Source organism: Rhagoletis pomonella, unplaced genomic scaffold, assembly GCF_013731165.1.
Source record: "Rhagoletis pomonella isolate Grant_MI unplaced genomic scaffold, Rhpom_1.0 Rhpom_scaffold_00003, whole genome shotgun sequence".
NCBI classification, from domain to species: Eukaryota; Metazoa; Arthropoda; class Insecta; order Diptera; family Tephritidae; genus Rhagoletis; species Rhagoletis pomonella.
Window position 1 is genome coordinate 97,045,616 of NW_023458557.1, and position 27,620 is coordinate 97,073,235.

Genomic DNA, 27,620 nt, shown 5'->3' on the forward strand with positions numbered 1-27,620 from the left:
TAAAGACTGGGTGTGGCAAGGAAAGGGCGACAATGTATGTATGTTCGTAGGTGGACAGGCCGTCAATTTTTAACATACTGGCTAGGCACGAAATATACATATATTTCAGAGACCCAGAATAATAATTATTCCATGGTGGAGTTTTAAAAAAGTCTTCGAAATTTTCGTAAGAATCATAAAAATCTTGTGATAATAAATATGTGCGAGAAAAAATTTTTAAGTCATAGATAACTATTATTTTAAGACTTACATAATACAAGTCTTGTATAATAATCATTAGCGAGATAAATGTTTTTAAGTCTCCAAACACTTTTATTTAGAGACTTATCTTATAAAAGTCTTTTCATAATAATTATAATTGAGATAAATATTTTTAATAGCGTTTTCTTTTCTAGAATATCATATTGCGTGCTCTTTCTTTAAAATGTTGCACTCTGATAATGTTGCCATATAAGAAGGCGACATTTTTTGCTCGAGAAAAGAAAACGCCATAAGTTTTCAAACACTTTTATTTTGAGATTTTTATTATAAAAGTCTTCTCATAATAATTATGAGTGCGAAAAAATTGTTTAAGTCTCCAGGGACGGGGCTTGTTCAGTACAATTTCGGGATTAGTTCGAGGCTAGTTTGGATCAGTTCGGGTCTAGTCTCAAAATAAATAAAAAATAAATTGTTTTGATTTTTTGACCTGAAAACATTATGCTAGGCATTTGTAATTAAAAAAAATTGCTGTTTTTGCGTCCATTTCCATGTTCAGTTAAACTATTTCGGTCTGTTTGGATGACTGGCAAAATCATAAGAATTTGCGTACACTACTTTGAAGGAAATACAAAAAGTATCATTTCATTGTTTTAAATTTATTTTAATAAATGGCAGAGCTTTTCAAATTAGCTTGCCGGCGGCATTGTATTTCTTAAATCCAACATTAGAATAGTTCCCAGTTTTTCGTATAGGTGGCAACATTACTAAAAATTAATTGTACAGTAATTGGCTCAATTTTGTTGACGGTAACGGTGCGAAAATGTGTTCGGATAAAGCTCATGCCGGTGCTACTTGTGCGCTGCCAATATTATTATATTACGTTTAATTTTAAAAAATTAAATAAGTTTTACCCTTTATGTAGATGGCAACACTCTTTAAATTGATACATATTCAAACTATACATATACCTATAGTATAATATTTAATTAAAATAATAAAGTTGATTTAGTTTAATTTGTTAAATAAGTGGCAACCCTAGCAAACATGTTATTGCAGTTAGGCATTCATAAACATATCTTTACACTGGTGATATTACTGCTAGATTTTTTTCATAAATTATTATTTTTTCTCAGAGAGTAAAGAGCTTAGACTCTCTAGTATCACATTTTGATCTAAATTTATAACAGAAACTAGTTAAGAAAAATGAGCTAAGGCTACAAAAGTTCTAAGCTCGGCGCACATCAATACTTTCAGCTATGAAATAATGTAATATCATATTTTTCACGTTATTGGCAAACTTGCCAAAATAGAAGGCTTTAACAGCTTATAATACTTTAAACTACGAAACAATAATTTTTTACCTAAATCTATATATTTCATAAAATGTTTAATACCACAAATTGGATATGATTCTTATAGTCGTGGTAAATATGCGTGAATTATTTATTTAAAATCAAGTTTTTTCTTAAAATTATTGCTCAATTATTTAGGGAATATTATTTTATATCCACTTTTTTTAATACTAAAAATAGTTTCACGCTTAAAAAAAGTTTAACTCTAAATGCAGTTTGACTATAAAATAAATTGCTTTGCAATACTCAGAAATCAATATCCCAGCCGCTCGTTTCATCCGGTGGATCAAAATCGTTCTCCACACCGACTGGACCAAAGTACTGCAAGTCGGTGTTACTTGATATTGGCCGCTTTATTGGTGAAGGCAATTGCTTGTATTTCAACTTATTCCAATCGAGATTATCAAACCAGCTACAAAGTAATAGTTTTTTTTACAAAAAATTTCCATTCATTTCCGATATATGTATGTCACGCCACTTACCCATGTCGCTTAATATCTAAAATGCCACGCCGCTGATAGCCCAGACGCTCTGCTGGCAATTGCTTGCATAAATGTTTAATCAAACCCTGTGCCGAGCGTGGTATTTTCGATGGCATTTGTATGACATCGATGCCACCCAATATCTGTTGGTATATTTTGATTTGATTTTGCCCACGGAATGGTGTTTTGCCAACCAATAATTCGAAAATCAATATACCCAAAGCCCAGTAGTCGACCGCGCGATCGTGACCGCGATCTAGAATGATCTCAGGCGCCACATATTCGGGTGTGCCTGCAAAAGTGTTGGTCTTTTGATTGGGCGGTATGTGCTTGGCGAAGCCAAAATCGACCTGTAGGAAAGATGATAAAATATAAACAAGTATGAAGAATTTCACGAAAGAAATCATTCAAGAACTCACCAGTTTACAGTAACCGTCCGTTGTTAGCATTAAATTCTCTGGTTTCAAATCTCTATAAATAATATTATGCGAGTGTAGAAAGTCGAAAGCTTCCACCACACAACCAGCTATGAATTTGGCAGTGCGTTCATCGAAGTAGCGTCGCTTCGACATAACAGTCCAAACATCGCCACCCATGCAAGCTTCCATCAGGAAGTAAACGAATTTCTCATTGCGGAAAGTTTTATACAATCTAAAAACCGTTTAAGTGAAAGCTCAAAAGTTCGATATAAACAAAATCGCTACCTCACTTACTCAATAATAAACGGCGAGCTGCGACACTTCATCATTACATGCTTCTCGCTGTACACATGCTCCACTTGATCCTGTTTGATAACATCAATCTTCTTAATGATTTTGAGCGCGAACGTTTTTTCTTCGTAAGAAACCAAATCCACACAGCCGAAAGCTCCCGCACCCAATGTTGCTATCTTCTTCAAATCCGTCAGCTGTATATGTGCGTATTCGTTATCAAATTCGGATTGCTGTCTGCTTTGTTTGCGTTCGGCGGACTTACGCTCCTCGGGTTTCTCACGCAGTTGCGGTATGGTGCCCAGGTAGCTGATGAAAGCTCTGTGGAGATAGCAGCGAAAACAAAGTCACACTTAATTGAAAGCTCATATAACTAGCTGGTGAAAGCTCACTCACTCTCTGTCCAGTTTGAGCACTTCCGTGCCGGGCGCATCCGCATAAACACTCGCTTGCCGGCGGTCCGCATTGAGTAGCGCCTGCTCACCGAAATAGTCACCACGTTTGCGCCGATCCACCACACGCTCAACATTCTGCTCATTCTTCTTCTTGATGGTCACAGTGCCACCGCGAATTATGAAAAATTCATTGCCCACTTCTCCCTCTCGCACGATGCACGCATTCGGTTCGTAATATTTCTAAATTGAAGTAGTAAATAAATAAGACAAATTATTCAAGGGGAATTTGCATTCAATTCGCTTTGCGTTTACCCGCTGCAGCAGATCCACCACCTTGTTGAGAACCTCATCAGATAGATCTTTAAGGAATGGCGCCGCACGCAGAAAAAATAAATTCTCATCTCTTTCCTTCGACTCGGACAGTACCATAATTTGTCGGAATGTCTCACGTGTGATTTTCCAAACACGCGCATTTGTCGTTGCTGCATTGAGAAATTATGTCAGCTTCATTAGAAATTCCATCGCATACTTTCCATTTCCACGAAGTTTTTTGTAACTCACCTCTCACTGATGCCAAACGATTGGCATTGTAAAGTATTGCCAATTCACCGAATACTGTTGTCGGTCCAAAGCTGCCCACCACCTTGCCACCCTTGATCACATCGAAATAGCCGGTTTCGGAGACGTAAATTTCCGAACCCTCATCATTTTCATGTATGATGAAAGAGTCCTTTTCGTAGAATGTCGGCGCCATCGCATCGATGACCATCTCCTTGCGCTCTTTGTCCATGTAATTGTTAAGGAAGTCATTGCGTTCGATGGCCTTGCGTATGAGATTGCGTGTTCTGCATGCCAAGCGACGGATAAGCCAGTGTGTAAATATGAAAAAGACGAAAGAGAAGCGAATATGTGCGTTAGCGAATTGTGTCAGCATGCGTGTATGTGTGGCAATAAATTTACAGATATTTCGCTTACTCATTATCCTTTCCAATGAACTCGATGTGCACATCCTTCTTGGCGGGTAAATTTGGACGCGTGAATATGAGTCCTCCCTCAATGCGTTGCGCTTGAGGTCCGTTGCCGCTGTTATTACTTTCTTTTAACAAGGAGGTTTGGTCCTTTTTTGTGCGAAGATAGTAAATATATTTTGTGTTGATAAAATAAATGCGAGTGTTGAAAATTAAGATAACAATAGGGACAATTGAGCAATAAATTGGAGATCATTACTTGGAAGTGAGCTGTTACAGAAGGTAGCAATGTTAAAGACTAAAATTTAATGCAGTAAAAGACTATGAAGTCTCAATCAATCAGGGATGGCTTTTACGAGTATGGAAAGTTAGTGTAGAAAATAAGTGTTGTAATTTCTGAATAAGTTACCTCGAATAATACACCTGAATCACGACACAGCTCACTATCGATGGATACAGTTGAGCTATTGCTAAGGTTTAGCATCTCACTAAGGGTATAGAACTGGCCTTCAATGCTAAACTGGAGATAAGTAAAGATAAAATTTTGTATGCACGTGAAAGCATTAAATGTTTTATATCTGAAGATGTTATGTTATACTATTTGAAGTTATGTTATGTTATGTTATTTTATATTACGTTATGTTATGTAATATCTTATATTGTGCTATGTTATGTTACGTTATGTTATGTTGTGTTATGTTATGTTGTGTTATGTTACGTTATGTTATGTTGTGTTATGTTACGTTATGTTATGTCATGCTATGTTAATTTAAGTTATGTTGCGTTATATTATGTTATGTAGAGTTATTTATTTATGTTCTCACAGCGTAATTGACTTGCACATTAGCAGACGTAGACACTCTTTTGCAAACACAAAATTAAGAAAAGATATGGACATTTTATAAATCTGAACATAAGTAGTAATGCTTTTGAATAGAAATGAATCAATAGCGTTAAGTGGAAAGTGTTGTGCGTGGATCAAGATGCTTAAATCATAGCATTTTAGATCGAGGCTATGACTCGTACTTTCTAGAAATCGCATTCAAAATCTATTAAGTAAATTTAGCAAGGTGCTGCGAAGAGTTATTTAAACTCCTCCCTATATCACGTTTTCATGTCACGACGGCGGTAGCGATAATCAGCATCGCCGACACGGGTCCGAATGCTGTGGATCCTCAACTCTTCCTTTAAACACTTCAAGGCATCTGTTCGGAGCAATAATACTCGTCGTCATGGAGGGTTGTTAGAGTGGAAATGTCAGGTTCTCCTCGTTTGTTGCCAAATTTCTTGACACCTGAGTGACCCGGACCTTAGAAGCAACTTCTGGACATTTGTCTCTAAATGAATATATCACTCATGTCGCATTGGTGCCTGGCCATAGAGATGTACTGGGAACTGGCAAGAAAAAACACCTTTCACCAGTACTGCTCGAAATGCGGGTATTCCGCAATCTTCTTGCAAACTCGGGCTGGATAATAATTTTATCGAACGGGCAATGCAATATGGTCTGCGTAAGTCACGTGCAGGATAGCAAGGCACATTTGGCATAGGTTGGATAAGCGTGGATCTAGCCTCTACTCTACGACTAATGTCCGGCACTTAATTGGAGTTCTCACCGGGCATTGCCTGATAGGAACCCACGCTAGTAGGACGGGCAAGCAGTCAAACGACTATTATCGTAGTTGCCGTGATGGAGAAGAAATCGAAAGCGTAGAGCATTATTTGTTCCACTGTCCTGCAGTGGCGAGGGCTCATCGGCGCTCGTTTCTCCACAATTTCTTTGAATGTTTGGCTGAACTGGATTCAGCTTCATTAGGGCTACAAATTGGTTTAACTTCTAAGGTTTGAGAAGGGACATAAGGAGTCTATAATACGGCATGGTGATAGGTCTACAGTGGCTTTTGTATGCACATCTCCTGTAACCTAACCCAACCTAGCATCCATCCTTCCGGGAGTAAGCAGGGAACTCCACTAGGGTGAGTCAACTCGCCAAGTCTTGGCGACCGTACGAGTAAACTTTCCCTGACACACAATTTCCCTAGGAAAACCCAGGCGAATCGTATTCCAAATGCTTCATAAACTAAATGATCCCAAGTTGGATGTGTAGTTAGACAGAGGTGTGGTCTGTAAAGAGTTATCTACCAACCTCTTCCTCTTATCCAAGCTATGCAATTACTCTGTAGCTGATCAAACAGACGTAGCAGTCTTTGGGCGCACCTTTGGTGTTTAGTCAGCCCCGTGAACGCTGGACAGAAACCTTGCAATGCTCTTTTTGTCCACGAGTAGACTGGATGAGCTCATACAAACTTTTAAGCCTTAACATGGCGCAATAATCGATACAGCTGATAATCCTAACCGCATATATTTCGCTAGGGATACATACTATTTATTAGACTTAATATTATCTCAGTCCCTACTGCAGCAGTTGTGTGGAAAATGATGAGGAATCATCTTATCGACTACCTTCAGTTAGTCTGCTCCCATGAGTCTAACATTTTTAATAATATCCGGTTCCCCTTTATATGCACTCTAGAACATTTGCCTTTTGCGGTGACTCACCCAAAGTACATAATTACTTCTGCCCTACTGCTGATTCTTCTCCTTATATAAATTGTGTCAAAAAACCGACGAGGCAGCCATTCCGTCCTATCCTTACCTAACTTAGGCCTAGGTAACCACTCCATAATTATAGATATGTAGTTAATGTGTTAAAATCACACCTTTGTCAAAACTTTTATTTCTTTCTTTACTTTGGTGCATGCAAAACTGAAATCGTGAAAGAACTTACGATTTGCTTTAAAATTTCTAGTTTAAGCCACCCAAACTCTAATTCGCAAGGCTTTCACATGCATGAAACCACTTTCGCACGCATGAAAGCACAAAAGCTTTCTTCACAAGCGCCACAAAGCCCATTGTCAACAATACTCGTACCTAGCCAGCTATAATAGCTACTTTTCGAAACTCATTTGTGGCAAGCTATGAATGTTGATTTTGACTGTTAGCTCAAATGCTTTGTTGGCAAGCGGAACTGCTTCATGAGCTGCATTGGCAATGACGACCAAGACTTGGTGGCTTGGAAATTTCAAAACTGCCTCAAATTGTTGAACATATTTACCCACTACCAGCGGCATGTCAATTAAACTCGCTAAATGCCATCCGAAAAAACGCTGAAATGTATGAAGTGCATACACTAAACTGCAAACAGTCGCCATTTTCGCCCCCCTCCCAACTAGTTGCTCATAGTTGTCCACTTTACAAATATTTTGCGCTTACTTTGTCATTTGTTGCGCGATTCGCGTTAGCTGCTACCTGGCCAGTGCCATTCGTCGTCATATCGTAGCTCGGCGGGGTGACAAACTCAGCGTTGGCGCTAATGCCACCCTCCTCGATTTGTGGCGTTGCTGTGGTGTTGGCGGCGACCGCAGAGTTGCGTTTGCTTTTGTTGCTACGCAACGAAAGCAGCGAAGCGGACGATGAGGCAGCGGTGAGTGACTGCGGCGGCAATGGTGGCGGCGTTGGTATATGAACATCATCATCCGCAGGTGGTTCGTTACCGGCGCCGCAGCGCATTTTTCGACAACTTTTCGATCTCGATTTGCGATTAAACTGTGGGCCGTATAGTATCGGTGAGGAGCTAAGGCTCGTCGTGTGGTTGTAGTTGCGAAGTGGCGTTGCTTCATTGGCGGCTTGTGGGGTGAGTAGTGAAGCGGTGGTAGGGCTGTAGCTATTTTCTGCAACATCGCCATTTTCCAACTGCCTTCTTTGTTGCTGTTGTTTTTGCGGTTGTGTTTGCGCTGTTACCTCTTTTATGCTGCGACAGCTGCCCGCATCCAAGGAACGCGCGGATGCGTTGTCCTCTTCGTGCGACTGCTGGCCAATAAAGAATTGCACAGCCAGCGTGGAGGCCGGTGTGGTGGGTGTATCCAGGTCACTGGAGTTGCTTTTATAGCCATTAAGTTGGTTATCGTTGACATGGCGAGCTTCCTCGTTCAACTTTGGCGCTGCTGCCTCAATATCCTCCTCATAATTTCCCCGTTCTTCCTCTTCTCCTTCTTTCAAATTTGGTGCATCGCTTGGCAACGCAGTCGGCCGTCGTCCTTTGACAGGTTTTAGTTTCGTGTTGCTACCTACAATGGCTGCTGCTGAGTTGCTATAGATGCTGCTGTTGTCATTATTGCTTTTGTTGTTGTTGTTGCCGCTATTGTTGCGCCTGATGTTGTTTGCTTTGTTGAAAATGAATTTTTTCGGGCCCAAACTGTTGACATTGTTGGCCTGCGTGTTTACCAAGCTGCCATTTTCGCTGTTGCTATTTGTGTTGCTGTTGGTGTTGTTAATGTAGTTGCTGTCGGTATTGTTGCTAATGCGATTGTTTCGGTTGTCAATGATTTGCTCTTGTGATTTTTTCTGTTTTTGTTGTTGTTGTTGCAGTGTTTTTGTCTGCTGCTATGTCATTTTCGTGCATTTTCAATTCGAGTTTTGTTGAGTTGAGTAGTTGAGTGGTTTTTGTGGGTTTGCGTGTTTGTTGTTGCCGGTGTAGTTGTTGTTTGTGTTTTAGCGGTGTTGTTAGTTAGACGAAGGTAGGTATGTGTACAAAAGCAAACACGCACGCACGGCACATTCAAAGCACATAAAAATCCAGCGCATATACGATTGACAGTTTCGAGTGAGTTAGCATAGGATAATAGGCATTGTTGTATGTATAGTCATTAATATGTTTTTGTTGTTGCAATTGGAAGATGAAAAGAGATACAAGAGAAAGTACCATGAGTAGGAGTAACTGAAATGTGTTAGCAATTTGAGAACAGATTTGATGAAAAGATAATGCAAGCTTGTTAACATTATTCGGATACGTAAGAGTAACGGTAATTATCATTATAATAAAAATGATCAATAAAGCCGTTTAAATTGGATCTCTATTTTTTTGATCAAAATTAACCTTTACATGATGATTTTTATACCCGAGCGCACTTGTGCACAAGGGTATATTAATTTTGTTCACATAACGGTTGTTTGTAACAGCCAAAACGAATCGAGATAGATATAGACAAATGTATACATAAATGATCAGGATGAAAAAAGAAATCGATTAAGCCATGTCTGTCTGTCCGTCCGTCTGTCCGTCTGTCCGTCTGTCCGTCTGTCCGTGTACACGATAACTCGAGCAAAAATTGAGATATCTCAACGAAATTTGGTATGTAGGTTTCCCTTAATCCAAGGTAGGTTGGTATTGAAAATGGGCGAAATCGGACTGTAACCACGCCCACTTCCCATATAACGGTAATTTCCAGAAATACGAAAACTGCGATATTTTAGTAACTACTGAAGATAATTCACTCAAAATTGATATTTACAATAATTTTTAGACGAAAAATAAGAATATTATAAATTTTTGCAATATGGGCGTAGCCACGCCCACTTATGGTTACATGTGTATATCTTGGTAACCGCTGCACCAATTTCTTCTAAACTTGGCACAGTTGTTGGCCTTCGCACAACATACCAAATGGCCGAAAATTTTAAAAATCGCTCAATAACCACGCCTACTTCCCATATAACGGTAATTTTCAGAAATACGAAAACTGCGATATTTTAGTAACTACTGGAGATTATTCACTTAAAATTGATATTTATAATAAGTTTTAGACGAAAAATAAGAATATTATAAATTTTCGGAAAATGGGCGTAGCCACGCCCACTTATGGTTACATGTGTATATCTTGGTAACCGATGCACCAATTTCTTCCAAACTTGGCACAGTTGTTGGCCTTGGTACAGCATAAAAAACCGCCGAAACTTTTTAAAATCGGACAATAACCACGCCCACATCCCATATAACGGTAATTTAGAGAAATACAAAATCTTCGATAAATAATTAAATATTGAAGCTAATTTATTCAAAATTGATGCTTGCAACAATTCTTTACCAAGAAATACGTTTATGGTAAAATTTTGGAAAATGGGCGTGGCACCGCCCACTTATGATCACATATAAGTATATCGGTAACCGTTCTACCAATTTGTACCGAACTCGGTATGGTTATTGTACTTGCCACGAGTAAGCAAAACGTTGAAAATTATTGAAATCGGACTAAAATAACGGCCGATTCTCATATAACGGTATAATTTAAGAAATGCTTTAAACTTCAATATTTCGAAATTGAAGGACGCTAATTAACCCAAAATTGATACACCTCGGCTTACCAACTAGCGGAAGGTTTCGGAAGGGTGAAAAAACATATATTTAATACTTGCGCCGGGTATTTAATGTTCGGCTCCGCCCGAACTTAGACTTTCTTACTTGTTACTTTTACCATCAAGATTAATAGCTAGTTATTTTTGGCTTTTTATTTTTTCGAAAAATTTTTGATCGTTATTTTTAATTTTTTTCGACCATATTATGACCGTTATTTTCAGATTTAATGTTGATTATTTATATTGGTCGTAAAAATGGCATTATAATAGGTTAAAATGAAAAAAAAATTTATTCAAAATAACGATTATTCTTGATTGAAAAAAGAATCACAAAAGAACGATTAAATTTGAGCGAAAAAATAAATAATATAAACGACAATTTTGCAATGATCTAAAAATACAAAGTTAGTTGCATACGCCGACGACATTGTAATAGCTGTTTCGGGCAAAGACCTTCCAACATTAGCTGATCTAATTCAAAGATCTCTTAACAAATTATGCCTATGGCACAATAAGCGAGAACTGGGAACAAATTCTGAAAATACGGACCTAGTATCCTTTAGTACTAAGCACAAGCTACACGACTTTAATGCTATAACTCTATAGGGGAAACCCCTGTCGGTAAAAGTAAAAAACGGACTCATACTAGATAGGAAACAACTCTTATAGCAGGTCAATAGGAAAAAGATGGGGAATGGAACGCAAAATAATGCACTGGTTATAACAGCGGTAGTTAGGCCAATTCTCTATCACGGCATGGTAGTATGGTAGGACACCATTGGAAAAGCGGTATACTTTAAAAAGGTGGATAAAATCCGCACTCATGGTGCGATGAGAACAACACCATCTAAGGCACTGTATGGCCTACTTAATTCTTTTCCAGTATACCTAAATACATCCCAAACAGGTAACAAGTGTTGCGGCAATTCTTATGAATGGTCTAAGTAAGTGGTTAATTACCAGTTATGGTCATGGTAGGATACTAACGAAGTTTTCGGGGCTTCCCTCAAGGGAATAGTGAAAACGAGACGCTCTAAGAAGTGGCGAGTCCATTCATGTACACACAAATAGCGGAAAGCTTGAGGGAAGGGTTGGTGTGGGTGTATACTTAGAAATGCTGGTCAATTCTCTTAGCTTTCGTTTTCCGAATCACTGTAGTGCTTCTCAGGTGGAACTTATGGAAATAGACAGCGTCACAAAACTGGTAAAGTGTGATGTGATATCTGCATCTTCAGCCAGGCGACAATCAAATCTCTTACAAATAGTCGACAACCGCCATGGTAGCCATGAATGATGGCCGAGTCATTTCGCCTAAAGGTGATATGGATTGCGACATTGAGGGGAACATTAAGGCCGATGAACTGGCGTGACTCGGCACCAAACTACTTATTGGGGATATAAATGATGAAAAAGGAGAACGCTTACAAACTTGAAAACTACTTATTTACGAGAGGCTCACTGAAGTAGCGAACGGCAGATGGTATGACGTAATAACTTGCAAAAGTGCTAGGGAATTATGGCCGGTGCTCAGCGCCGGGGATCTTCTAAAATTCCTGCCGGATTCAAAATATGCCTTGAGCCGAAATGAGTCTTACAGACGATCACGACAACCTAAACTATTTCATGTTCTATCAAAAAGGTGGTCTCTTTTCATTTCGATCCTGATTGTAAGTTAGCGGGAGCCTTTGGCGATGGTAAACTCCGGAATAGTACACAATTGAACCATTGTCTAAAGATAACGTATATTAACAAGATATCTCTGAAGGAGCTATGGAGATGGAAATATATTTTAACGTTCAGGACTCCAGATAAGCATGCCCAGGCCCTTAGATCTCGCCTTTCCAGCAATCGGATTTCTTTAATTCCGGCTGGTACAATAAGGGATTTAATAGGCGCTTAAATGACATATTGAAACATGGTAGGATATTCTGCGCCCTATCATCATAGATAGTCTTAACACACGACTTCTATTGCGCATTGAATTGCTCTCAGTGAAGACCAACCCATTGATCACTTGACTGGAAAAGTTCGCACCCCATATAGTTTCGACCTTGATAACATATTCAAAGGCCGGTATCGTTTAGGTTGGTTTGTGTTGAAGTTTCTTACTTGAATCGCAAAAAGATTAGAGTGGATTGAGTAAAAGTGGTAATAAGAAAATGGTGCGCTAGGTCAAAAATGCAAGCCTATGTGGTCTGTAAGAGAACTTTTAAAGAGCAGTGCTCGTAACATAAACCTAGGTGTTTAAAAGGAAAATAGTAAACAAAAGTTCTACTTTAAACTTTTAAATTGTCAAACTAGATGACCCTCTCACTCCAGATGAGATGACCTAAAACTAAAGCAATTTAACAGATTTCATTGCATCAGAACGAAAAATGACACTGAAGATGGCGCAACGCTGAAACCGAATAAAAATTGATGAGGGCTGACGGACGGTTCGTTCCAAAATACATCAGATTTATTTGGCTTTGGCATTGGCAAAAGCGAAATTAACTGATTGAAAAATTTCGATTAAGCAACGAACAATTGCTAAATTTTTTGTTGTTTACTACTTAAATAATTTTCGGTTCAATAAACCCACAGTTTCTACAATCATACGAAAAGCATTTAAAAGTTACCACAACATTTACTTACTACAAACGACATAAAACAAAACTTATATGTAAATATGCAAGTACGTACATATATTTGTATAGCTTTATTTGTTTACTTTAATTTTCCATCATTCATTCACTTACCTCGCTTGTTTTTGGTGTAAATAGCGCCGACTCCTCGCGACGTATATAGCGGCCGATTTGCTGAGAAGAAAAGAAAATAAAAAAATTTTTGTTTAGAAAAGCGAATTAAAGCGATAAGTTAAATTACTTTTTACTAGCTAAGTAAGTGATTTTTTTTTTTTGATTTGTGAAATCTACATGAAACATGGGAGAGAGGAGCGCGAAATTTTTGTGTGGAATATTTGCAAACATTTGTGTATTTGGAATTTAATTTTATTGTTGTAATGTATAGAAGTTAAATAGTTCTTTAAAATAACTTCTTACTTTTATAATGTAATATAGGGCATGTTTCATATTTGCGCGATTTTCCTGATAACTTTAGGATCAGTTTGTAAAATGTTTTACTGTAATTTGTTAAAGTGAAATATTTTCATGTAATAAATATGTATTCTTTTTTTATTTAGGATTTTAAATTTTGAACATATTTTTTTAATTTTTCCTATTTTTTTCATTTTTGATAGTACGTTTGGTGGTAAAAAATATAATTTATGTATTATAAAATTTTATAAAGTTATTTATTCTTTCGAAAAATTATTTACTCAAAAAAATTTTACAAAAAAAATGTTAAAAAATTTTAAATTTGTAATGTACTCATTTTTCTCAACTTCTGTGTAAAAAAAATGCATAACTCAAATTATTATAGAGTTCACCCCGTAATACTACACTTAAATATTGCGCAAAATACAGAGCTACCTACCATTGTGATTTTTTTAAATTTTTTTTTGAGATGGCATATTTTCAAAAACTATTTTTGTTACCAAAAAATTGGTATGTGAAAACTTTTTCAAGAAAACTAATTTTATAAAATATTTATTTTAAAATTTTTTCCTCGCCCCGTTTTCGAGATATTTGGAAAACTACATATTAAATCGATTTGTTTTTGTTTTTGTGCTGTAAAGTTTTTAAAAATGTATTTATCAATCTCAAATTTCATATTTATTTATTATTTATGTTTGTGCATCAACCCTAAAAATTTGAAACAAATCAAACACATGTAAAGTCTGTGCATGTCAGCTGAATCCATCATATACATAGACATGCACCCATACATGTATATGGATCAAATTTGTGTTATTTGTTAAATTTTTTAATATAAATCTTTCCCTATGTTCGGATGTATTCTTCTAATCGATGTCAAATATTAAATGCCATTAAATCGTTTAATCATTTTAAGCTTACGAATAATTCTTTATTATTTATAACACGGCCACATGCTGAACGTACATACGTATGTAGGTATGCGCAAACATACACATTCACCTTGACCTTGAGGTTAAATGCCTTTGCGAGCTATCTATCAACATTGAATGCTAAGAAAAACAAAATAAAATAAAATAAATAAATAAGATAAATATGTAATATGAAAAGAACTCTTAATAACTGATGCATGCTTACTTACACATATGTATGTACATAAATTCATACATCTATATATATATATAAATGTATATGCACATTTACTATACTGTCTTGTTTACATGTGTATTAAATAAAACCGATAAATTGTTTGGTTGTTTGTTGTTTGTATGATTACGCTCTGCAATTTGTGATTTCATTTGACAACGATCCATCATTGACAACACATCAGCTAACTTACCTCTGGCAGTTGTTATTGTTGTTGTTTTTATTGTTTGCAGTATTGAATGCCATGGCGCTGCGTATATACACGTAGTACACCTACATACCCACTTATGCATACAGTTGACAGACATGTGATAAAAAATTGATTGCGTTCAGATAAAATGCTCATACTGGTGTGTGTGTATGTGTGTGCAAATGAAAGCCCGCATGTCCGTTTGTATGTGTGCTTAAAATTTAACTTGCTGTACATATTTACACTGCTATCAGTAAATTGTTGCGAAGATTTTTTTTCATTCTTTTCGAAACGCAAAATTGAGAAATGAGAAATGAAAAAAATTGCATTGAAGAGCAGGTAGCGCTTTCGTTTTGTTTGCTAATTTTCTTCCTATTTTATATGGTTTTATTTTTCTTTTATTCGAAATTGATAGATAGCACTCTTGTTTCACATGATTGACAAGTAAATAATATATGATGACATTGATTTTTCGTCATAAAGTTCAAACAGAAATTGCAAATTCATCTGAAGTCTTATTAGGAATTTTAAAAGGAATTTTAATTTAAAAAAAACGTACACGTTTATTTATTAAATAACGTTTCAAATGATTAATAGTATTTTGATGAAAAGTGAAACACAATTACAGTCATTTCGTTAGAAAGAAGACCACATAAAGCATGTTTACATACATATTTGTTTTTAATTCTAAAAGTTGGTATTCTATTCACGGCCGTGAAATTTCGCTAGAAACCCATATTCAGCCTTACCATGAGTTTTATTTTCCCCGAAGTGGTTCATTATTCATATTTGTTTTCCATGTTTTTACTATGGGCGGATGACAAATTTTCGGGTGAATTTTTTTTCTGGCGAAACTCAGGATAAGGCAGACTGTTTTCACACGAAATTTTGACGCACTAAAAAAAATAAGTAAGAAATATTAAGTAGTAGTAATTATAGAGAAAAGGTAATAGATAGAGATAGAGACTCAATCGGGGAACTATTCCTGAATTTTAGAGATTCTCGGGACTTATCGATATTATAATCGATATTTTGATCGGGTTTGTTATCGATATTTTTAATCGATTTTGTTATCGATATTTTCGGAGCTTATCGATATAATAATCGATATTTTTATCGATTTTGTTATCGATTTTAACAACTTTGTTATCGATATTTTTCATCGATATTGTTATCGATTTTGCTAACGATATTTTTTTGGAATTTCTGATCGATTTCGGTGTTGATATTGTTATCGATATTTTTATCGATTTTGTTATCGATATTTGTATCGATTTTGTTATCGATATTTTTATCGATTTTGTTATCGTTATTTTTATCGGTTTTGTTATTGATATTTTTATCGGTTTTGTTATTGATATTTTGATGGATGTTACTATCGATAGAGCATAGAGATAAAAATGAAGACAAAGGAAAACAGAATAACATAAACGTAATTAGAACGAACAGCGGTAGAGGTAGGGATCTAGATAGAAAAAAAATTTATATAGCCTTAAGCAAAAGCGGATGTACATACATATGTATATGGTTATGAGACCAAATAGATATGTAACACAAGTTTCGCTTCTCCAGTGTGGCTCAGACGCACTTTCTTTTGTGCAAATCGCAAAGTTCGAGAACGGCTGTGCCGATTTTTTTTTTGTTTTAATTTTTGGCACAGACTTTCCAAGGCTAAAGGAAAACCGATATCTAAAGACGGCACCGCCCATACAAGCGGAATTTTTACACTACATATCTCTGGAAGTGTTCATGGTAGAGTACTCGAACTTGGTACGAATATAGTATGTATGAAGTCAATCTCAAACTCATGGAAAATGGAGGTTATGAAATCAATTCCATAATTATGAAAACTGGGGGTATATGAAACAGGTCACGCACACCTCTGTAAGCATTTACCTAGAATACCGTAATGAGGTATTTTAATAGTGTCACGTTACTGAACTCGAGTTCCGAATATGTACGGCGTGACACCTTCCGAAACTGTTCTATTTTTACCAAGGAGATAAGCTGAAATTGCGAACGGTGTCAGCTGGTCAAAATAATAAAATCGAGCCATTCACTTGGGTGTTCGAAAAAGTTCTATGATAATTCATTCCTATGAAATATTCATCCGCAATTTTCTTACCAGTGAAATAAAATTTCACTATCGGTTAGGGTAAGGTTTAACCCCCTTCGTGCTCGCCGCTACTGAATTCTATAAACTGTCAGTTTTCACAAAATTTAAAATTTACATGTTGATGGACCTTTTGCATTTTAAGGTTACCTACATAGGTGTTATCACCGAAAATATTTGTAAAGGTTTGCCACCTATTTGAAATTAGTTCCAAACTAAATAAAACATAATACGGGTATCGAATGGAAAGCGGTTTTAAAATCCTCAGTTCAGAAATATTTTCGAATAGGGTTTCCACCTACTTTTATGGTGTATTTAAATATTTTTTTGTTTGTTTAGAAACAATGCTTTGTCTATATAGTAAGCGTTTCCCTTCAGGGTACTAGCGCAAGGTTGCCACTTTTTTCGGTTCTAAAAAATTTAACTAAAATAACTTAATATGGTTATCGAATGAAAGGTATTTTTGAGAATTTTAATGGAGAAATATTTTTGTTCAGGGTTGCCACATTTTTTAACCTTCATCTGCTATTCGCGTCGAAAACAACACAAAGCTAAACAACTGTTATATTTTTAACGGGCAGCTTGAAACTCATTAAATCTCTCGGTTTTGAAAAGCTCAATAATTTGCTTAATTTAAACTAGTTTTTGTTCTTTAAAATTAAATCAAAATTAAAATTTTAGTTTATTATTTCGTTGGTGGGACTACTTTTTATTCAGAATTTTAAAACAAATATTTTGTATGCAAAAAAATAATACTTGTTTTCGAAATTTGCCTTCCAAAGGTACTGAATATGGAAATTTTATCTTTTGATTAGACAGACAAAAACTTGGTTACAAATTCTCACCAAAAATAGTTCAATAGTAAAGCTGTCTCAACCGCTTTTGGACTGATGCCAATATTTTTTTTATCATTTCTCTATAAGTTTGTTACTTCATCCGACACCAAAGACTTCAGGTCAACCAAATTTTCGCCTATATCGTTTTTCTATAACATCCTTTCCCAAGCATCGAAATTTGACATATGTACAAACTCATTCAAGTTTGGTTTTATATAAACAGGTTAAACAGAATACGTTTTTTTTTTTTTAATATCTATGTTTTAAAATCTAAACAACAATTTATTTACAAAAAACCTTCATATTATCCTCTTTCATAGAAAGTTACGAATCTTTGAAAAATGTTTACCCAGATTTGTTGTTCAACCATGCACAATGGAGAACCAAACATACAGACAGCCTTAGCTCAATGTTTCGCAAGCGTTTTTGTTTGAGACATTAGATATGAACAGTGCGAAATTTAAGAATGTAAACAAAGGAGATGGATTAACAAAGTCTTCCTCTGAAGCTTTTGAAACCTTTTTTGTTCACGCTTAGCTGCTACTTGTTGTCTTACAGCTATCGGACAATTACAAATTTTATGATTTCCTAATTTTTGCTGTTGTATAAACTTTATCACAGTATGCGTAAAAAGTTTACTCACAGCTGCAAAGAAAATGGTGCCAGAAATTAGATTTTTCTTTGTTCCTGAAAAAAAAAACAGGATGTTTACATTGACATTTGCCTTCTTTGCGAAAATCACATCACTCATACGACGTGTGGCACCGTGTTACGCGTACAAATGGTATTCCATAGGAACCACCTGTCAACATTCCAAGCACACACGCTTGAAAACATACATATTTTCTCAAATCTTTCATATCTCAACAAATGCAATGCTTCAAAATTTAAATCAAATGGAATTGGGAATATACTGATAAATACTTATATTCTCAAAAGGGAATTATGGCAGCTTCGTATCAACAATCACGCTCTGAGTTTGTGTATGAACGCGTATTGTTGTTAGCACTTTAATTCCCTTATGTGGATGTGTTTGTCTTAGAGTGATCCCCATTTTTACTTGAATTTCACGCTCCTCCAGCTATGCCGACAATTTGATTAGGTTATGCATGAAATATTTTAATGGCGTCACAATTTGATTGACAGTCGAATTGGATATGAGGAGGTAAGGAATATACTATATACTTGCACTTAAATATACATATACCATTACATACATACAAATGTACTATATTATATACATAAGTATTTGTATGTATGTAAATTATAGCTACAATAAATAGGCAGGTGCAAAATGATGTCTCACCAGGGGTACGCCTCTTTGTGTATTACGCTTTGGTATGTCGATATGGTTTTGCTGCGTAAATAAGTAGACAATCATTTTGTCAAGCCTATTTGTTTGCATGTGTCCGAGTACTTAAAGAATTTCTCCAAAATTACGTCTGCATTTTATCTATGGGTTTGCGTTGTAGGTGTGCTCTCAATTTCACTTAAAGCTCTTTTTTTTAAAGAATCTTTCATCAGCCTTATGTATGTATATTAAGCTCTTCTGCTCGCTATAAGAAGTTTTTAACCATATTAGACTTTGCTTATGTAAATATTCACGTGTACTAACAAAATATTGACTCAGCTCGCTATTATTTTAAGGAGATTACAAAAGCATTTCGAATTTCTAATTTTAACAAGTGATAGCATGCCATACGTACGGTGACCATATTTATGAGAGCCGAATACGGGACAAAAAATAATTTTGGAAATTTTTTCTACACTGTTTTCCCTGAAACAGTATCCCTATAGTAACACCACAAATTTGTAGGAAAGTTTTCTCGAGATTTTTATCCGGTAAAATTTGTAAAAAAATGCGTGCAATTTTAAGTCGGTAAGGCTTACCACTAATTTTTGGCATTTTTTTTTTTGTTGACGGTGTTACGCATTTTTTTCATACAAAGTAAGTATGTTCGACCTTTTTTTTTTGAAAGAGAAGCAACTGAGCAGCAATTCCCACTCGCACTTTATTATACTCAATTTTAATGAGTTACATAACTGTAAACCAAATTTTTTTTCTAAAGATTCTAATTAAAAAGTTTGAAATTTTGGCGAAACATTGCAGAATTAATTTTTATAGTTTTTTGCACAAAGTTGGAAATTTGATATTATATGGTTTTTGAGGGAAAAAGAGCTTTACTTTCATAAAATAAACAATAAACATTAAATAAACTGAGGAAAAATAGCCAAAACTTACTAAAATGTCGAGTCCTAATTTCTATTTTGGCCACTGTATGTATTCTCCGTTTCGAATCAAAGGCCTTCAGATTAGAAAATAATAACTGTTTATAAAGAAAATTACAATCATATACCAACATCACTTAAAACTCGTTCATAGGCATGCCATTTTAATGAGCTGTTAAGGCGTCGGAACACCGAATACGGGACAAATAGAGGACTTTAAAAGAAATACAGAACATTTGGCGTCCCGTATAAAATAAATAAATTACCAGGACAATGGGTCAAAAAAGAGGACTGTCCCGTATAATACAGGACGGATGGTCACCGTAGCCATACGTTTACTTTACCTATGGCTTATCTGAATTATGCAAACCTGCTTTCGAAATTATGTGGGTATGCAATTAGTGGTAAATAAATATTGTATATTATAACCATAATCAAATTACAAATCTGTGGTGACAAGTCAAAACAGCTTAAGTCGGGAAGTTGGCTTTAGCTTAATGTACCATTCGGGGAGTAAGATTGCATATCACCTTGGTGGTTTAGTTGATTGAGTTGAAGTGGCGAGTTTAACAACTTCAATTAGCAGTTACGCGTGCCATTTTAAAGCCACTATTCGCAATTAAACCTCAGAAGAAAACACGAAAAGAACCAGCAGAAGTCGGTTATTTCTCTCAAATCCAGCATGTGGAGTTCAAGCACTTAAGCACATAGTTGCAGTGGGTTAATATCACTTATGTCTGTTAATCGGAAGTAGCAGGGTTAGCTTTGAAGACTGGTTCTCGTCTTACATAGTGCTTGGCAATTACAGAGCAGACGCTCCACCGCTCCTTCTGCATACAGTGTCCTAGTCTTGCAGCATGGATGCAGTGCGTTTTGCGCATTAGGTGGGCCACAGACTCCTGCTGACCGTACGGAATTGTAGGCCTTTACACCTACTGTTAGCCACCTTTTTCAAGTGCCGAGAGACGCGGATCTTGATATAGCTCAGAGGCACTAGAACCTCCTGCTCTCCTACTATCCCACTCTCTGCAGCCATGGAATAACCCACGATTGGGCCTCATGTAGCACTGGTGGAAAGATCCCGCCGGACGCGAAGATTTGTACGGAGAGACACTATGAATTGCCCATATTCTCTTTTGTTAACGACATTTATGGATGGTGCCGCCACGTTGCTACCTACCGTCAAGTCCTTATTTTGATCGCAGTCTGGAAAATGGGTACGAAGAAGAATGACGTACTGGTCATTGAAAAACTGTGGGCAGATAAACGCGAAAGAAATTAATTCTAATTTCCCAAACTCTGTCTAATAATCGCAATCACGCCTCATACAAAACTGCTTTTGCTTTAAATAATAAACGAAATGGTTCATTATACTGAAGCCAACCGTCCGACTTAAGCTGCTATGCCTTATGAACACAGTAATATCAAATAAAAAATTAATACAACAACTTATATTTGCTAATAGTAGTTTTTTATGTGGGCTGTAAAATTTCTTTGGAGTTAGTTAGCAAGTTGCACATGTGAATTTACTATAGGTAACTTGTTTTGGCTAGCCGATCGCTATTCTTATACCAAAGCGGGCTGCATCTTTTTAATTCGAGCATATTTATCATGACGCGACTTTGAATTTGTTATGCCAATAACAACAGTAACAAATAAATAAATACACACAAGCAATAAAAGGAAAGGAAAGAAAATAAATAAATGTCTCAATATTTACACAGCTTTATTGGTTTAAATTGTTTGCCTCGTGAAGCAAATGTTGTTGTTATTTTCAGTGCTAATGTCTGGTTAATTATGCCGAATGCCGGCTTTGTTGTTATCAGCAATAATACGAGACAGCGTACGCCTTATACGCATATTAAACCTACTTGTAATCGAAAATTGCATGACGGCTATGTACATTAGACCGTGCCACCTTACAAAGCAAACAAAAAAAAGTTCGCGGTATAACCCTCCGTCTAAAATATTTGTACAAGGCGAAACATACATACATAATTTTTTTTTTTAAATGGTTCTGCGAGAATTATCGAAAAACTTCCTTTTGCAAAAGTTAATTGATTTTTGGCAGATTTAATTTACTGGCATGCGGGGGTGGACAACATCTCTGATTGCGATTTTATTAAATTGTTTTTTTCTAGATTGACCTGCAAATAATATACTTTCGAATCAGGTGTGTACGACGAACTTTTTCTTCTAAATAGTACGGCCTAATGTTTTTTTTTACATACATATCGCACACCGTCTTCAAAAGAGTCACAACTCAAAATTTGGCATTTTTGAGATTATGCGCTAAAAATGTACACAGACCTATTATCTACCCTTCAGCAAAGCTGGAGCAAATTTTTGTTATAATTTGTGTAAAAAAAAAAACCTAACGTAAAGTTGCCTTTGCCCATACGATTATCATGTGCTAAGAAATAGTTTTTCGCATTTTCTGACAAACGTATTATTTTGAGTTGTGACTCTTTTGAAGACGGTGTACGAAATGTATGCAGCCATGAATGTGCACAAAGAATATGAGTGCTCTCGGATATGAAAATGATAACTTCAATATTGAAATTTCTTGGTTTTATCCACATTTTTTTTATGATAATTTGTGTCGGTGGCGATAAGCTAAAAAAGTAAAAATGATTTATTATCTAATAATTTTTCTTTCAAATTAATTTCAATGAAAAATGCATTGCGTTCCAAAGTAATTGTTTAAAATATCTTTTCTATAATTTATCTTAATTTTATATTTTTTTTTGAACATACAGTGACGAACAAAAGTATTGGCACAGTGAATTTTTCGCAATATATGCAAAGTTCTTTATTCTGATTTATTTTCGATAATTTTTTATAAAAATATTTTTCATTCTACACCAGAAAACATAATAATAAAACCTCTAAACTTTGTGCAAAACTCAGGAAAACTCATTAAATTTGCACACTAATTTGCAACTTTTTATTCAGTTTAAAAAAAAAAAAAAATTCAAAGTATGCAGTTTTATAGCCCATTCAAATTTAGTATAACAAAGTGCAAGTTTGAAGTCGCTTGAAAATCGCATTGATTTTTGGTAATTTTTTAAGTGGAAGGTGTTGCTCATTTGTGTAAATAAATCAAGAGGCAAGCAATAGAAACAATAAATAAACGGGCGAATTGTGGAAATTTTCAGCTAAACAAAAACACTCGTAAAGTGATTCAAACACTTACAATTGAAACGAAATGAAGTTGAAATTTGAATTTAAATTTAAATTAAAAATATACATTTTGCAATGCGGCTGCATGCGAGTAGATTTTTGCTAGCTTTTTATACATAGCAGTCAGTGAGTGGGTATACGTAAAACTAAAAATGTTTAGGACCATTTTCGCAAGTAGGTTTTAAATTTTGTTCTGCAAAAATGTGTTTTAGGATCAGATACATTTTAATAGCTACTTGAGAAAACGACACATAGTGTGCTAGTTGTTAGCAAATTGTGGCTTAGATTTTTTTTTTTGGAAAAGGCCATTAAATTTTTTGTATACAGAAACCCTTGGTCATGTCCGCATTCATATTTGTTTGTTTGGTTAAATTTAGATATATGTACATACTTATGTATGTACCTGCTGTTAGGTAAGATTTTTTCAAACGATGAACACATCGATATCGATAAACTTTCGAATTCTACTGCCACTATATACAGATTTATCTATAAACCCACCGATATATGTACCTATGTGACGTCAAAGCTATCGATATGTCGATAAAACTATCGATTTATAATAATTCATAAAACTATCGATATGTCACAGTCGATAAAACTATCGATATGTCATAATCGTTATTAACTGCCATCCATTTATTCAGCTATAAGTATGGTTGCGAAATCAAGAACCAATATTGTTATTAAGTTTTTATCGACTCGGTTTATTTGTATAGTATTTATATAGATAATTTTCGATTGTTTTTTGTTCGCTACTAAGGCCAAGATTAAAATTCCACAACCGCACGCAAATATTGCAAAATCTTTCCATTACAAACGTAAGCTCATTTTTAATTCATTCGGATATTTAATTTAATTAGTTAAAATTTGTTTTCATACTAAACTTAATAAATATTTGAGAGATAAGATTAATTAGTTTAAAACGGTTTTGCCGATATGCATTGAAATACCACATTTGTGTTATCTGTCTTCGCGTGTGTAACGTGATAGCGATGAGTTGTACAGCCAGCATATCAACAACCATAAACAAAACAGTTAACAGCAACAGTTATCTAAGCCAATGAATAAATTGAACTCATCGAAGTGCTTGCGCCACACTAGGAACTAATAGGCCGGTACATGTGTATGTACTATGTATGTATGTTGTAAGTGTGAATTGTTGTTATCAGATTTGCACTTGCCGTCGCACCAATTAGAGTACAAATACACGATTCAATTGTAGTAGAAGCCCTGTAGAAAAAACGTGCTATGAACTCTATCCCGCTAAAGCTTTTTTTGACATTTTTACACAAAAATAGCAACTGTCAAACGAGCATAGATTTGGTATTTTGGTATCTAGAGCGCCAGATTGTAATATGGCACAAAATAGTTTCCTGCATTTGATGAGCTTATTTAATTAGACATTCCAATTGGGCAGCTATGAGTAATACAAATGTTTGCAAATATTATTTACGATTTATTTCTACTAACTCAATTAAGCACTTAGTCAGCTTATTTGTGGCGCGCTTTGGTGCACCTATGCATGTATGTACGTATAACTAAATATGAGTACATTCGTTTCCGAATATACATATATTACATGTGTGTGTGTGATGATAAGTGAGAATGGTTGTTGATTTTCTTACTCACCACCGGATTTGCTGCATTATTGAGTATTGTGTCTTTATTTGCATCCTCAGCTGGCGTAAAGCTCGCTTTGGTGCGACCGAAGACCAGAAAGCGAGGAAGGCAGGCCATATTGTGGATTGTCCTTTGCGTGCTTTGTCATTCGTTTCAGCGCGGCTGTTGATTTTTTTGTTTAAGAAAGTTTTATTTCCTTAAAAGTCACAAACGCGCACTTATCCATTTGACTTAAATGGGAAATAATTTTATTGTTACTGATAAAAAGTACAAACAATTTTTAATTACTAATTACGTAAAATTTTTTTCTTATAATTTTTGAATGCTGTCAAGCTACTATTGACTAGCGCCTAATTCCTAACGCTTAGTAACTTTTGACACTGTGCAACCAAATGAGATGAAAAAAAGTCACGAATCCGGTATGACAATTATGAAATAGGAAGAGCTCTGGAATGTTTTGTCCCTAAATGGGAATTTTTTTTTTTACAGTGTATTGAAGTTTTCCTAATTTGGTCTCAAGTTGATACATATAAATATGCAAAAAAAGTAAGGGCGCCTGGGCTACACTGGAGAAGTGAAACTTACCTAAAATATCTATTTTGTGTCATGACCAATATACATACATATGTACAAACATACATGTGTACATCTGCTTTTGCTTAAGTATATATTTTTTGTCTTTTTTCTGTCTAGATCTTTACCTCTACCGCTGTTCGTTCTAATTACATTTATGTTATTCTCTTTTCCTTTATCTTCATTTGTATATTTATACTATACTATACGATAACAAAATCGGTAGTAAAATCCATCAATATATCGATAATAAAACCGATAAATAATCGATAACAAAATCGATAACAAATTCGATAAAAATGTCGATAGCAAAATCGATAATAATGTTGGTAGTAAAATCGATATAAATGTCGATACAAATTTCGATAACAACATCGATAACAAAATCGGAGGAACACATTTTTGATGTTTCTTTTTACCTAAAACATACGTAAGATGGCGCTGTTGTATAATTTTTGCTTTTTTTAATGAATAATCCACTATTTATGCTTGTTTCATTTTAAAAGTTATGCTAGATGATGATCACAAACATAATTTCATTATTTTCTTAATTAAAAAATAATATTTTCTATTATAAGATGGGGTTTTTTAACTTAACAAAAAAAAAATTATAGTAAGAAAGTACTGGCATTGTATACCAGTCACATTGCTTGCTATGTTAAATTTTCCAAACGGTTATTAATTTTTAATTTATTTCACAATAAACATAAACACAATGTTTAGAATTTTTTAACTGCTGTCACTAGTACCGCGTGCAAACAAAAGTAAAAAGTAAACCTTTAGTGATAGGTTAGATTAAAAAAATACAGTTCTAATTTTTTTACTTTTTTCTTAATTTTTTCGCCATTTTCCCCTTTAGTGCTCTCATACCATAATTGTTCTAAATGTAAATAAAAAGCCCATTTTATAATAGAAAATATATATTTTTTTAATTAAGAAAGTCTTTTGCTCTATAAAAATATTCGTTATTCTCGTAAAACATTTCATGGTTAGTGATTAATGGATAATGTTTCTTGACACTGTGACTTATGATTTAAGAATTTTTTAACAAAAAATTTTAAATTTTGCTTCCGCGCTATTATTTTCAGAAATTGTTTATACATATTCCGGTGTGTGCTTATTTCAAAATTTTTCTTCTAATAATTTCGAGTTTAAATAATAAGCGATAATTTCTACTTTGAGTATCAAAAAGTGAACTTGAGTTTCCTGATATTTTATCTTATCTCGTATGCATTCAGTATGTACGAGTCAAGGCGAGGTGAAAATTTACGCATTATTCTCCACATAATTCGGCGGTTTTACTTCATATATGCATGTATGTATGTATGCACGTAAATACATATGTTTACATACATACATACATAAGTATGCCATAAAGAGCCAGATTAAATATGTACTTTCTTTCGAGAAGCTAAACGACTTTCTTAAGTGAGGTTATTGGTTAAAAAGTTAATCACAAATTTTCTGACGTAATTTAAGCTTAAGAAACAAATATTCTGTTAATTTTTTTTTTAAAGAGTTCAGTGATAAGCAGCACGTAAACTGTGTTTGTGAATATTTTTTTTTTATAAGAAATTTGAACTCAAATATTTGCTGTTTTTCAATTCAACTAATTATTTTTTCGCGCTCAACAAATTGTAGATTAAGTTTTAATACTGATTTTTATTTCATCGTAATTTCATTGTTTATTTATGCGAAACATTTCGAAATAACATTGAATTGTTGGCAATTAAGGTACGGCTTGATAAAAATGGCTCGCATGTATGCATTTTAACTTCCTGTTTAAGCAACACTCTGTAGCATATTTTCACTATTCATAATAAAATGTATGATTGGCAATTTTTTTATTTTACTTATTGTTTTTTTTTTTTTAATAATTAAAAAAATCCCCACCTAATCACTTAATACCTTCGTATCAGCAATCTTAATGGCGATAAGAGCAATATATTTGAAACTTGCAAAGCCCGGAAACGACCATCACTTTCAAATCATACTGAATTTTACACTCAACCGTTAAACACTTTGATTTGGTTTTCTTTCGGTGCGCGCCGCCACCCCGCTTTGCTGCTATTCAAAAGCCCTAGCGTTCGAGCGCTCGAGCGTACGAGTAACACCTTACTGCCGCTATGTATATGTAGAGTACTCGTATGTATCTATCCCTCCGTCCGCGTGCAGGCTGATAACTCGACTAATTTAATGTGGCCAATTTAAATTGGCAATTTGCGCTAAATGAATGAGAATGAGAGCGTGCGCGGGCTAGCTAACGTAGCACAGTTGGCTCAGGTGTAAATAAATGCGCTAATAGGCAATTCTAATTAAGGTGCGAATGAGCAGATGCATACATATCTACATACACATGTTTGTATGTACAGGCGGGGATGCGGCTCTATGA

At 35.1% G+C, this 27,620-nt stretch overlaps 2 protein-coding genes across 2 annotated transcripts in view; one reads left to right on the top strand and one right to left on the bottom strand.

Moving 5' to 3' along the window:
• The window catches only part of LOC118735905, a gene marked incomplete at its 3' end in the record, with an annotated part of 539,363 nt that overhangs the window by 131,419 nt on the left and 380,324 nt on the right, over positions 1–27,620 (top strand).
• On the bottom strand, positions 1,723–27,414 carry LOC118735906 (cGMP-dependent protein kinase 1). The gene is made up of 12 exons (XM_036465931.1): positions 27,137–27,414; positions 24,665–24,885; positions 13,039–13,098; positions 7,382–8,548; positions 4,116–4,258; positions 3,702–3,985; positions 3,453–3,622; positions 3,142–3,380; positions 2,749–3,066; positions 2,455–2,686; positions 2,036–2,385; positions 1,723–1,965 (listed from the first exon to the last, which is right to left on the bottom strand). The coding sequence occupies exons 2-12, from the start codon at positions 24,770–24,772 to the stop codon at positions 1,800–1,802; spliced, it is 3,237 nt and encodes a 1,078-aa protein (XP_036321824.1). The 5' UTR covers positions 24,773–24,885; positions 27,137–27,414; the 3' UTR covers positions 1,723–1,799.